Source organism: Cygnus olor, chromosome 1 (assembly GCF_009769625.2).
Source record: "Cygnus olor isolate bCygOlo1 chromosome 1, bCygOlo1.pri.v2, whole genome shotgun sequence".
Lineage (NCBI taxonomy): Eukaryota > Metazoa > Chordata > Aves > Anseriformes > Anatidae > Cygnus > Cygnus olor.
The window spans coordinates 205,633,447-205,647,690 of NC_049169.1; the positions used below are offsets into that span (position 1 = coordinate 205,633,447).

The 14,244-nt window shown below is 42.7% G+C and overlaps 1 protein-coding gene across 1 annotated transcript; it reads left to right on the forward strand.

The window, feature by feature from the left end:
• Positions 1-1,467: 1,467 nt before the first annotated feature.
• On the forward strand, positions 1,468-12,452 carry ALG8 (ALG8 alpha-1,3-glucosyltransferase). Its single transcript, XM_040544457.1, has 13 exons — positions 1,468-1,623; positions 2,219-2,297; positions 3,289-3,482; positions 4,325-4,434; positions 5,340-5,407; positions 5,977-6,103; positions 6,967-7,070; positions 7,189-7,309; positions 7,630-7,769; positions 8,054-8,193; positions 9,433-9,530; positions 10,617-10,689; positions 11,775-12,452. The coding sequence occupies exons 1-13, from the start codon at positions 1,544-1,546 to the stop codon at positions 12,004-12,006; spliced, it is 1,566 nt and encodes a 521-aa protein (XP_040400391.1). The 5' UTR covers positions 1,468-1,543; the 3' UTR covers positions 12,007-12,452.
• The last annotated feature ends 1,792 nt before the right edge of the window (positions 12,453-14,244 follow it).

Consider the following 14,244-nt stretch of genomic DNA (forward strand, 5'->3'; position numbering starts at 1 on the left):
TGATGTACAGGAAAAAATAAGTTTAACATATTATTAACATGATTTCAAGCTGCCCCTATGAGTACTATTCCTAGAAGGACAAAGGTTTGCTGTAAGCAACCAAAAAAAGCATCTTCTTTGCACGTATCTGCCCTCTAGGCTGGCAGAACTATCAAATGGAGTGTGTTCCTCTAGAAGAGCACGTTGCACCTGGAAGGTGACACCACCCCCAGTGACATTGTTTGGAGATGGCACCTGCCTGGAAGAGGGCTAAGCTGGTACATTTTGAAGTGGCTTCTGCGCGATTCAAGGGAACTGTTGGCATGAGAGCTGCTACACGCTTTCTTCCTGCCTTAATGCACCCACAAACACCGTGCTTCTGGCGCCGTGGGGGAACCTTTCACAAATCAGACCAACAGGGTTAAACCTGTGCTGATGCGTAGATTGGCATGGGGGACTACCCAGCACACTGCCCGTTGCCGCAGAGGAGATGCAAAGGAATGACAAGAGAGATCCTAAAAGATCACCCAGATCCAGAGTGAGCCAGATCCTCCCGTCTCTTTGACCATATCCCAGGGCTGTCCTGGAAGAAGCAGCAGCTGATGTTGAACCCTGTAGGAATAGCATTTCTCAGCTGTAGTAAGAATGGAGAAAGAGCATGAAGGGAGGGCGATGGGGCAAAACCAACCCTGCACGAGACCAGTAATGATAGACGCGTAACTGGCACCACAGACTGTCCCCTCCTCATGGAGGTGCTGGCCACCAGCAGCAGCTCAAGCCCTGGTAGCAAATACAGCCTCAGAGTGGCTCCACACCAACCAACCCCACATCCCCCAGGTCCAACACAACCCAACTCCATATGCAGTTCCACAGCCACCCAAACTCACTGCTGGTCCCACACCCCTGAACCCCACATCACCCAAGCCTACCACCACCCAATACCACTGGTGGGCCCACAAGAGCCAACCCTACTCCTGGTCCCACAGCACTCAACCCCATGCTTTCTCCTGCGCCATGCCTGACCCCATAACACCCCAGCACCAATCCTGACCCCAGGACACCCAATGTCACTCCCAAACTCAAGGGGAAGGCGTATGGGGGGTGGCTGAGGACATTTGGTGTGTTCAGCCCAGAGAAGAGGAGACTGAGGGAAGGCCTCATGGTGGCCTGCAGCTTCCTCATGAGAGGAGCGGAGGGGCAGGCGCTGAGCTCTGCTCTCTGGGGACAACGACAGGACCTGAGGGAACAGCACGGAGCCACGACAGGAAGGGTCAGGCTGAGTGTTAGGGCAAATTCAGGGTGGTTGTGCACTGGGACAGCCTCCCCAGGTCAGTGCTCACAGCACCGAGCCCGCAGGACTTCAAGAAGCATTTGGACGCCGCTCTCAAACACAGAATTGTACTTTTATGTGGTGCAGCGTGGAACCAAGAGCTGCACTCCCAACCCCTCTCTGTCCCCTCCAAGCACCGCCATTACCCCCCCGCGCCTCCCCTCACGCACCGCTCCGGCGCATGCGTGGGGGGGGTGGGGGGGGGAGTGGACGCGTAATGGCGGCGGGCCCATAATGGCGGCGAGCGGGAGGAGCTGGTTCGGCGCCCTGGCGCTCGGCGTTTCCTTGCTCAAGTGCCTCCTCATCCCCACGTAGTAAGGAGGGGACAGGGATGGGGGCTGCTGGCTCTGCCCCTTCTTGGTGCAGGGGACGGGGCATTCGGTGTGGGGACGGCCCCGAGGGGGTTTGTTTCCCTCAGGTATTGCTGTCCCTGGGGTGTCGCCACCTCATCCTCTGGGCGGTGTAAAAGGGGATTAAGTTTGGGCTTGAAGGTGCTTACAGCCAACGTGGCTGTTGTTCGGGGGCTTTAATGTGTTGAAACAGGCACGCTTTCTAATTAATAGGGAAAATTAATAGGGAAAAAAATGCAGTTTTTCCGTCAGAAACTTTAAATTGCTATTTATAGGTCAGTAACTCCAGGAATTTTTGCATTAATTGTAAGAAAAGGCTGAGCTATAAGTCGTTCTTGACCCATAATATAAATATATTATACCTATAACATACCTTGTCCTATATCCATCTGTGTCCTGGATACAAAGCTTGTGCAGCATCTCTGTTACTGCCCAAATTATTTGATCACAGTCTGGGAGCTGGGTGATGTAGGCCCCCTATTTATCTGCCTCTGGTCTTGTACTCAGTTATGTTTCTCCTTCAGGTGCGTGCGTGTGACTTAACCTAAACCTTCTGTAGTCATTCCACAGATTTTGAAGTGCACAGGAATTGGCTTGCCATCACGCACAATTTACCTCTCTCTCAGTGGTACTATGAAGTAAGTTTCTTTATGGGGCAAGGGTTTAATGTTCTTTTATTAGTTGTGTACAAGTTATAGATGTATTGGTTATGCCAGCCTCTCTGAATGCTAGAGGAAAAAGAACTTTATTTGCAGGACATACATGCCAGGGATACTGATGGCTGGCAGCTGGATAGCAGCGCTACAGAAGCGTATCGATCCCAATTCATTGGCCTTATATAACGCTTAAAAAAAATATTTGTTTGGGACAGCTGCTAGCATTTATGAAGGCAAACTGGGAAAGACAATTAATGCACGTGGTTTATTAAAAAGGCTGCCTAACAGGAGCAAGCTGTGTGGTAGTCTTGCATTGTTGCTGTCTTTGCTGTTGTCATTAATAATTCATAGTTATTGCAATAAAGAATGAATCTCATAAACAGGTCTGTGCATTATGAAGTTAATTAGGATGTTAAAGTTGTGGTCCTCTGCTGGCATCCTACTAGCATGCATTGATTTTAACCTAGATGGATCACCTTCAACTTGATAATAGGTTAAAACCCAGTTGTGTAGGCCACTATCTCAAAATATTTCTTGGCGTTCTGGGATAAAGATCAGTCTCTAGGACTCCATGTAAGCATTTGGGAACTGTGTATCCAGGGATAAATGATGTGTGTGTGTCAGAAGTTTCCAACAGGCTGATCTAACAGTGTAAAAAAGTTAATCATTGGTTAGGGCATAACAACCGTCCTTTTAAGAAAAGATTAAATAATACTGTTGAATCCAAATAATTCCAAATAAATAATACTATTGAATCCAAATCCAAAAATTTTGGTGAAAAAGGGGTTATTAAAAGTAACGTGTAAAAAGTAATTTTGAGACCAAGAAGATTGATTGTGCTGGTGAATTCTTTCATGCAGACAAAACATAAGATTGAGATAAAATGTCAACTGATCTGATGTCATGAACTGGATATGAAGAACTGTGAACAGCACGGGTTGTGTTAAATTATTTATTCTCATTTTATCTTTAGGCAACTTCAGAATGGACCCTGGATTATCCACCTTTTTTTGCTTGGTTTGAGTATGCGCTATCACATATTGCCAAGTACTTCGACCCCAAGATGTTGGTCATTGAAAATCTAAATTACAGCAGTCATGCAACCATCTTCTTCCAAAGATTTTCAGTCATCTTTACGGATATCCTTTTCATCTATGCAGTTCGTGAGTAAGTCTTAATGTCCTGATTGCAGGGACAGTGGGTTCAGTATTCTAACTTCTAGAGTAACAACAAAAATATTTGTACAAACTTTGTAGGAGCTGTGGGTCAGCTTGGGTGAGCCCGACTGTTTTTTCCTATTTTCTTATCACTCTGTTCTTTTAAAATAGAAGTGTATAAGAAACCTGTGATGAAATGTCAGTATGATCACAGATACGCTAAGTCACTCCAGTGTTTTTGATGTTCTTGATGATAAACTGATTATTCCAAGTCTAACTTAGCAGTACTAAGATTCTGTGCTTTTAGGGTGCCCTGGCTTTCTGAGGGAGAAGAATGATGCTACTAGTAGCAATAAAACACATCACCCACAAATTTTTAATCTGATCTTCAACATGTGAACCAAATGGCTTCATACTGAAGTTAGAAGATGTTCTTAGCCAGTAAGCGTGTAGCTCACAGTACCAGGGGAAAGCCACCTTAATGTCCTGACTGGGGACTTTAAATACAACCCAGTACATTGTCTCCAGATACAGCAATACTCTCTTCTTTGATAAGAAGCTGACAGGAAAAAGCTGTAGTGTTATAATTGAAGATGAGGTGTGACCGAGACCAAGTTACTTAACAAACCTTAACATCTGGAAAATGTTACAGCTACTGGTATTTTAAATCCTTTTTTCCTAGTAAACTTTATCAGTTATGTTCTATTCTCTTGATGAGTTTAGCAAGAACTCTGTCATTGCCTTCCAGCCATATGATATCCTCAGGTTAAGTGCATGTCTCAACTTTTAAAAGCAACGTGGTTTCGTTAGTTCTTTCAATTAAGACTTAACGCTTCTTCTGCTGTTGTTCAGATGCTGCCGATATGTAAATGGGAAGCGAGCTGCAAAGGATATTTTGGAAAAACCAACGTTTATTCTTGCTGTTCTGCTCTTGTGGAACTTCGGGCTGTTAATTGTGGATCGTATCCTTTCAAATCAGGTTGTTTGTGGGGTTAACCTTTTACAGCATGTGGTACAAACCCATGGGTATTTTTACTGTCGCAGCAAGTAGTACTACTGTTCGTGTTCTGGGGTTAGTTGAATAACTTCATGTTTTCTTTGCAATTATCTGTCAAAATGGAAAACGTTCAGGTTTTGGTCTGATTTGCCAGAGCTGCTGAAGGACCAGTCTGGCAGCAACGTGCCTGTTCCGGCTGGCTGCTCCCCCTCCGCCTTCCTACAGAAGTCTTAGCAGAGAGCTTCTTTTTCCTGGGTGTAGTTCTAGGTTTGTCCCGTGTAAAGGAAAACCTTACAAGTGCTTTGTGTCTAGGATGTGTTTAAATGGTAATGCTGTATGATAAATAGCAAATTTTCTTTAAAGAGGATATAAAAATAATGCTGGGAGGTCCAATTATTGTCAGTCATTTTTGACATAATGTGTGTTGACGTTGTTGAAGAGGGAACAGAAGGGAAAACAGCAGTCCTTAACAGGAAGGACTCACTCTGTGCTTCCCTGTTTTTGTCCAAAGTTGTATGCTGATAGGTGATAAGTGAGGACTGCTGTCTCCATCGATAAACCAATGTTAGGCAGAAACCGGTATATAAAAATTCAAAAAGTGGACAATTAACCTTTTATTATTTTGTCATGTAGCTTCTGGATAGATACGTAGTCAGATTGCTAAGCTTCATTTCATCACGATAATACTCTGGGGTTAGTAGTCTGTGTGTCTGTACTTAACGTGCTTACAGGTAAGATTAATGACTTTGAGTCAAGTGAATTTAAGGTTAATTTCTTGACTTAAGTTCTATTTTAATTTGATTATGTCTTTAAGCCTCCAAAACTCTAATAGAGAATGCTTACTTTATTCCGTTCTTGACTCAAATTCAGATATTCACTTTCAGTACAATGGCTTTCTATTTGGCCTGATGCTTCTCTCTGTTGCTCGACTATGTCAGGTAAATTTAAGTGGCTCTTTTCTCTTTATTTGCATATACATTTTAGGTACGTCAATTCACTTCCTTGGGCTGCTACTATTGAAGCTAATGGGAGTGGCTCCAAGTTGGTGTGCCCTAAATCTGGGTGTCGAGTTATTTGTTGAGTCTGGGGGGAAGAAGAGAACCTGAATGTAACCACAGTTGCTTATTGATGCTGCAGCGTTTCAGTTCCCTGTGAGAAAGCTAAATCCTGTGTTACACCTGAGCAAAGCGACATGGTTTGCTGCCATCTTGCCTCCTTCCAAGTCACCAGTCCTTAAAAAATGTACCTCAGAAGCTGCAGGCAGGGGGGTCCTTTCCCAGTTTTCAAAGCAACATCTGACAATGCAGCTTCCTTCTCTATTTATTCATGACTATATTGTTTGTAATTTGAAGTAAATGCTTAATTTGTTTTTATGCTTATGATAATTGTCCTGTCACCCTGGGATCAGACCAGAGGGCTTTTTCAAAGTTTATACAAAGGAAGACCAAGTAGAAAATCTTGGATTTTTTTGGACTTTTTTATTCTTTTTTTTTTTTCTTTACTTTAGAAAAGGTATTTGGAGGGCGCTCTTCTTTTTGCTATTCTTCTGCATTTCAAACACATCTACGTGTATGTGGCCCCAGCATACGGCATTTATTTGCTGCGATCCTATTGTTTTACTGCAAATAATGCAGGTAAGATGGAGTTTTCCTCACTTGATTTTGAGGAATTGTGTTTAATGGTGCATGGGGAAGACAGAAGACACGCAGGTACCATTGGATCAGAATGGCTGTTGGTCAGGTGGGAATTCATCTTGGGGAGCAGAGTTGGAAAGATCTTCAGAGATATTTTAAATATATTTGAGTGTCAAAAATTCCTGTTTCTAGGTAGTTCTCTATTAAGAAAATGCAATGTGAACAAACTGCAGATGGCAGTTTGAAGCTATAAGAATTATTCTGAGTAAGAAATAATTAGATGGCTATTCCAACATCCATCTTTCAGGCTTCTGTCCACTTTTTAGCACGGAAAAATGTGTTTATTTCTCACATGAGCAAAGAGATTATTTCTCTTTAAAGGAGAAAAATCAAAAGATTGTATAATGCAGGAGCTGCCATGTAGAAAAAGTAAATGGGCATAGGCAAATGAAGAGCACAAACTTTACTTAACTCAAAAGAAGTGGGGCAAACTCAAGTTGTACTTTCCCTCAGTAATTAAATTCAGAATAAAATAAATACCCCTAGACTTGCTCTTCTCTTGCCTGTGTGTATATATAGTGTACATACTACACTGATAGGAAATTTTTCATTTCTATTTGGGTCAGCCTTACTTCCAGTTTTGCCAAGATGGGCAGGAGTATTTAGATGTTTAATGGGCAAAATTGGCTTTGCTTACCTTAAGTTACCTAAAAACTACCTGCTAAAGGAAGTAATTGAATATATTGATACGAAGGACTAGGTGCTTCTTCTAGATAAGTGCTAGCATTCCACGCTACCAGTGGATTGCTTTGCCTCTCCACTTGCCACAGTAAGTGCACTGATAATCTGTTTTCTTCTTACAGATGGATCCCTGAAGTGGAGGAGTTTCAGCTTTCTTCACGTAACTCTTCTGGCATTGATTGTTTGTCTTGTTTCAGCTCTTTCGTTGGGCCCCTTCATAGTGTTGGTAATAACCCCTTTTTCACTTGTTATTCACCTGAACAGTTAGAAAGCTTTATTGTGAAACTATAAACCATATCTCATCTAAAGAGACCTTTTTTTTTCATTCTTCTTCTTTCCTGTAGGGCCAGCTGCCTCAAGTCATTTCACGGCTCTTCCCTTTCAAGCGAGGCCTCTGCCATGCTTACTGGGCCCCAAACTTCTGGGCTTTGTACAGTGCCGTGGATAAAGTGCTCACAGTTGTTGGTACAGTATGCACATCTTGCGGTTTGGTGCTTACTTGCAGATAGAGCTCTCTGGATTTTAGGCTTCCTTCCCCATTTGAAATGCAGGTAGCAAATTATACTTTCAGATTGCCTTAAATCGATCAATTATCTACATAATTCAGTGTGTGACAAGCTTCCAGTGGTAGGTCAGCAATCAATCTTGCCTGTTGTATTTTAAAACAGAAAAATCTCAACCATATACTTAGTTCAGTTCTGTTCTACAGACCAGTTTGACAGCTAGTATATTTTCTTTATTAATATTTAACAGTTTGTACTTTTTTTTTATCTTATTTTTTTCAGGCTTAAAGTATAACTTCCTTGATCCCACAAAAATTCCTAAAGCCTCAATGACAGGAGGGCTGATCCAAGAATTTCAGCACACTGTCCTTCCTTCTGTGACTCCGCTGGCAACGTTGGTCTGTACTTTCATATCTATCTTGGTAAGAACAAATCGTGGTTTGGGAAACTTTTGTTTTGTCCCTAGCAGTTTTTAATCTGATTAGCATGTCCCTCGTACAAATTTTAATTCCAGGTCAAAAGATAACTTTTCTTTAAAAATAAATTATTACAATAAATATGGGGTTAATCTTTTTGGATATATTTATTTTTATTTAATATATATTTGGAGCACAGTTTTTTAACATTGGAAAGCTCTTTGGACAATGGCTTGCATTCAGGATTGCAAAACTTGACTGAAGTCCTGTTTTTTGCCTGTTGTTTCTAGCCCTCTGTTTTCTGTCTTTGGTTTAAACCTCAAGGGCCCAGAGGCTTCCTTCGGTGCCTTGTTCTTTGTGCATTGAGCTCCTTCATGTTTGGTTGGCACGTGCATGAAAAAGCAATACTCCTCGCTATTCTGCCTTTAAGGTAAGTGACTCCCGCATGTGGTAGTTGGCCAAACTGAACCTGCAGCTGCTTGTTGAAGTATCCTCAAAAGAGGATCACTTGGTTTTCAGTATACTGCATAAAATAAACACGCTTGTAGAATGCCTTAAGCTGTAAAGTTTTAATGTGTTTCAAGTGCATTAATTTCAGACACAATAAAATGTGTCTTCCAGTGCTGAGTGCTATTACGATGTGTAGTGTAACAGGAGATCTGAGCGTTTGGATTCAGACACGTGATTTTTGTTAAGATAATGAGGAAAAAAAAAAAAGCTCATAAAGGGTTCAGACTTCAGGCTGTGGGTACCCCAGAGCTCTTAAAAGAATTCATTTAGCCTCCCCTTAAAACCTCTTTTCTGTACTGACAACTTGAGAGCAAGCTTGATAAAATCATAGAATCAGAATGGTTTGGGCTGGAAGGGACCTTAAAAACCATGTAATTCAACCCCTGCCCTGGTCAGGGCCCCCTGCCCCCAGCCCAGGCTGCCCCCAGTGCTCAAGTTTGGCAAACCGGGTCTGAATTTAGTGACTAAAATCCTAACCCAGGACTTGTTCTCATGATACGTGAACGTGGCTACAATTGGAAAATAACACTGATCATGTGCTGCATCACTTGTAATTGTACGCAATCGCTTTGTGGTACTGGTGATAGAGAAGAATGGATGCTCGGACACGTGGCAAGGAAGCCTAAATGATACTTGTGAATATGATTAGAAGCAAGATTACTACCACTTAGCTTATTCTCACAGTTTCAGATAGCTCCTGCATGTGAACTAGTGAATAGGGCTACTGCAACCACTGACATAAAACCCCAGACTGGGGTGGCAGTAGGGGGAGGGAATTAACACTGGAAGAACAAAAGGAAGGAGAAGGAAGCAGGGATGACAGTGTTGCCAGGCAGATGGCAAAGGAAAAAGACCATTTGTAGGGGAAAGAAGTAGTACTTTTAGAAAACTTCAGGACTTCTTGATACTTGTGTTCAGTGAGTGTGCGGTTTCCTGGGAGAGGGTTTCTTGGCTGATTTTTCTCCTGCGCTTTTAAGAAGTCAGGTGGCTTGGTAGCAGGAGATTCCATCACAGGTCCAGGATTTGGAAGGACTGGGGTCCTACGTAACTCCATATGACCTGTTCTTCGTTCTCTTTTGTGACTTGCATAGCGTTTTTGCTGAAATGAAGTTTCTTTGCTAAAAGAAAACTGGTTAACGTAAGTTCTTGTCGTTTTTAGCTTGTTGTCTGTTCAGAGAGCAAAGGATGCTGGCATCTACTTGATCCTGACAACCACAGGGCATTTCTCCCTTTTCCCGTTGCTGTTCACAGCACCAGGTAAAGTGTCTTCTTTCTGTGCTCTCATGTCTTTACTTGTTAGTGTAGAGTGGATAATGGCTTTGGATTGTTTCGTGTAATTAGTCGGAAGCTGTGAGATGCTATATGTGAGCCTGGTTTTGTAAATAATGAGCTTCCAACTAGTGAAAAGAAATCTTGGTTTAAAAACACAGTGGAAAAATCATAGAATTCGAATTGAAATAGAGATGGGGAATTGTGATAGTCAATATTTGTTATCCCTCACTCTGCCACGGTTCTAGAAACTTTCCTCTGCCTAACACTACCATGTGAAGGAAGAGGATAAAGTCAACTTGAGACTACAGATCTGTCAGGCTGTTTTCCAGACAACGTTTCCAGCTGACTACTGTTCAGTGCTATCAAATAAATTAAAATTCTTGCAGTAGCATCAATTATGCGTAGGGATAGATTTTCTGTGTGTGTGTGTGAATGAATGCTGTTCCTTCCTCCTGCCTCTGATTAATCAAAGGTCTGATGTGTTAAGGTTTAAATAAAATAAACAGATAACCATTGTGTAATGATTGGCATACTTCTGGTAGAATTCAAATCCAGATGCTCTCCTTCTGGTCAAATAACGCCATTTATTTGCAATAGAGGAGCTGCTGCCTTTAGACTCTAGAGACTTCCTTTACGTTCTCTGTTCACTAACTCCTGTATAGTTTGTAGCTTTGAACTAGATTTCCCTGTCGTTCATAATGTTCTGAGTTTCCTAGTAATTTCTAATCACTTTTGAATAGGAAAATCTTAATTGCAGTGCTGTCATATATTGTAATTATAATTGTGTTCACTATATATCCGGTGTGTGTTGGAGAGCTTGGCATTTTGTTTAGTAAATATATATACGCTAATTCTTTTGTGCCCAAAATAAGTCTTTTGTGTCCTAAATATATATATAATATATATTCTATGCATAAATACAAGTCCTGTAAATAATTTTGTTTGGTTTGGAGAAAATAATTAAATTGGACAATACAAGCTTGAATACTAGCACTTAAGGTTGCTGTAACTTAAATGGTAGATGCTTGTTGTAACTGATTTTAAATGTATATTGTGTTCCTTACATTTCAGAACTTCCAATCAAAATACTGCTTATGCTGCTGTTCACAGTTTATAGCTTCTCTTCGCTGAAATCTCTATTCAGGTAGTGAAACAAATTTGTTCCTGAAGTCAAGAATGAAACCACCTCTGTCACTGGGAACTGTGTTGTCATAAGAGACAAACAGCACTTCAGTTTCATGTTTTAGTGTCAGTTTTCTGTGTTAAAATGATGATGCCTCTGTTCTCTTCCCAAGAAGGAGGGCTTAAGATAAGAGTTTTATAGGACATCCTTGTTCTGTTTGAGCTGTGACAACTGTCCAGTTAGTCTCAGAAGGGTGTAAACCCAGTGTATTTTTAAGGCCGTGGATCCCCTACCCACTCAACCAAAGACAACGCTTATTATAAATCCTGTAGTCTCCACTGTCCTATTTCCCAAACTTCTTATGGCAAAGCCAAGTTGTAATGAAGGATCTCTTGGAAATGCTATGAACCTGTATTTATTACATCAGTCACCTGTTTTTTATAGGTCATCCTCTTTCAGCCAGACTGCTTTGTCCCCCGTAGTGTTCTGGACTCAGGTCATTCCTTCTCAAGTGCCTTACCTCCTCTGTAGATGCTTAGCTTGTGTAGAGCTCAAGCTTTTGCAAATTCTTGTTCATAACTCTGCTAAAATCAGAATATGAATGTAGCCTGTTGACTACTTGCAGTCCAAACCCTACTAGCAGTGTCCATTCCGAGAGTTGAACTTAGATTTCCTACCGAAAGCTTGTGGGGAGGGGGCGGTGGTTAGGATAAACCTGACATTTCTAGTCCTTGGGTGCAGAAGAACTTGCATGGAACAAACCCATGGATGAAGTACAGGAGATCTGTTTAATTGTTCTTTGGTATGATGTGAAAAGAAGCAGAGCAGCTGCTGAGATTTCCACATAGATTCATTTCTACTCAGCAAAGGCCTGTTGGAACTCGGTGTAAAAACCACACGATTAAGGGAGTTAGCTGTACTGTGTGTTACCGTGTGTTTTCCTACTGAAACCTCTGGAAGTTCTAATTGTTATTTAAAGCCTTGTTGTGAACTAGTGGGTGATACTCTCTGCACTGTTTATGTGTCACCAGTAGTAGCTGAAAAAAATAGTTACTTTTAGTAACAACATGTATTTTAACATCTTTTTCTTGAATTTTCTCTGACAGGAGAGAGAGGCCTCTCCTTAACTGGCTTGAAATAATCTACCTCGTCCAGCTGGTGCCTTTGGAAATCTTCTGTGAAATTGTATTTCCTCTGACCTCCTGGAAGCTGCAGTTTCCTTTTATCCCTCTGTTGCTGACCTCTGTTTACTGTGCTCTGGGTGTCACGCACGCTTGGCTGAAACTGTACATCTGTGTCTTGACTGAGCACGTTTTTGTGAGGCAGAAGGCTGAGTAAAGCTGTGTTGGTGGGACCCATTCCAGGTTACCCCTTTGAGAGGATTATCCGGCACGGTGAGGCATTGTTGTAAGGACATACGCTGCCTCACAGCCAGCTGTGTGTGTACCATCTCCGTGAGGAGAGTTTGTCTTTTCGCTTCTGTACTGTCCAACTGCTATACCTCTGATCAGAAACACTCGTCACAATAACGTGGTCCACTGAGACGACACTTTGCCATGAATAAACTGTGAAGCTTAACGAAAAAGGATTTTGTATTCATATTGACTATGTAAGAGGTTCAGACTTCTGTCCTGAGGAAAACCTGCCTGGCTTTCCCGTTACTGTCTGTATTTTAATAAAAAGGGAACCAGAAATTACAAGAGGTCATTGCTGTGTAGAGAGAGCATTGTAACCGCATACTGTGGAATATGAAAATAAACGGAACTTTGGTCTCTTTGTTTTCAGCCTTTCTTGCCATTTTTTCAGCACCTGTCCAAGCCCTACTGTCCGTGGAGAAACTCTCCTGGGGTGCTCTGTTGAGCTTCTGAACAACTGAAGCTGCAGCTTTGCATTTTTGCTTAATATGGCCATGTCCGTTTGATCTTTCTGTTTCACGGAGTCTTTTCAAGGAGGTTTTAATGTATTCTAATCATACTTATTTTGAAGACAAGGTTTTTGAAAACCTACATAACTGTCCCTCAGAGATTTTGCTTTAGGAATAGGATTGTTTTGGGGCCCAGCAATGTCACCCACAACTGTGGGGGAGTGCAGAGGGGATGAATCTTTTGAGCAGTTTCTGGACTTCATCACTGTCCGAGAATGTGGTTCCCTTTAGCGGGGATACTTGACTAAATGGTTACACTCTGTTCTTTGAATATTTTGAATGTTAAAGTAGTGTGTGGCTCTGGTAGGAAAGCAGGTAGCAGTCAGAGTGGTTGCTGTGGCAACAGGGCTGCTCTGAATAGGATTTTAGACCATCTATGTAAACACAAGGTACTGATAAAACTTTTCACAGATAATAAGCTCATTTGCAGCTTTCTTCAGTTGTCATTACTTTCTCATAATTTCTACTATTTCTATTTCGTGAAGTGCTTTGCCATACCCCTAGGAGGGGAGAAGATGGGGGCTACTTCCATTTGTATTCCATGCTGTTTTAGCCTCAAACCTGTGCAGTGTAAGGCACTCGCAACGCTTCCATCTGTAAATCCCAGGGAGGGGAGCTGTTCCCCCCTGGATGCTGCCTCCCGGCTTCACCAGCAGAGCCCCCCAGGAGGTCTTGGTGTGAGCGTGAAATCCCCGTTCTTCACCTCGATGGTAACACCTGAAGCTGGTGGTGATTCAGAGAACATTAAGGTTAGAAAAGCCCTCCAAGATCATCTGGTCCAACCAACCCCTACCACCAATGTCACCCACTAAACCATGTCCCCAGTCACCACGTCCAGCCTTGCCTTGAACACCCCCAGGGACGGGGACCCCACCACCTCCCTGGGCAACCCGTCCCAATGCTTGAGCGCTCTTTCTGAGGAGAAATGTCTCCTCATTTCCAACCTGACCCTCCCCTGGCACAACTTGAGGCCATTCCCTCTGGTCCTGTCACTGGTTACCTGTGAGAGGAGGCCGACCCCCAGCTCCCTGCTTTGAGGGAGCTCCTGCGTCACCTCCAGCACCATGCCATGGGACACCAATACCCAAACATCCTCCTTGCAGAGAGAGGCTAAGTAATAAATAGGGTTAGATGGGGAAGCGATTTAGGAGTTGTGATGTGTTTGGCTATTTTTTTATGGTTATGTTGTTGTATGGTTATTGCTCTCGCAAGTGGCTTAAGGTAATTTCAGGTTCATCAAAAATCAATCTGGGTCACTCTGTTGTATTAGTCTTTAATCGTTTTGCAGGAATATTAGGAAGAACTTCTTTACTGAACGGGTTGTTAGGCATTGGAATGGGCTGCCCAGGGAAGTGGTTGAGTCACCATCCCTGGAGGTCTTTAAAAGACGTTTAGATGTAGAGCTTAGTGACATGGTTTAGTGGAGGACTTGGTAGCGTTAGGTCAGAGGTTGGACTCGGTGATCTTGGAGGTCTCTTCCAACCTAGATGATTCTGTGATTCTGTGAAAACGCATGGGGTTTGATTCAGTTTAACCAAAACGTACGCCCCCGAAAGCTGACACCGGAGCAAAAGCCTCACAGGCCGCCGCGACCCCTGCTCGACCAACACGAGAGGGCTCACCCCCATTAACGCCGCCCGCTCTGGGGTGGG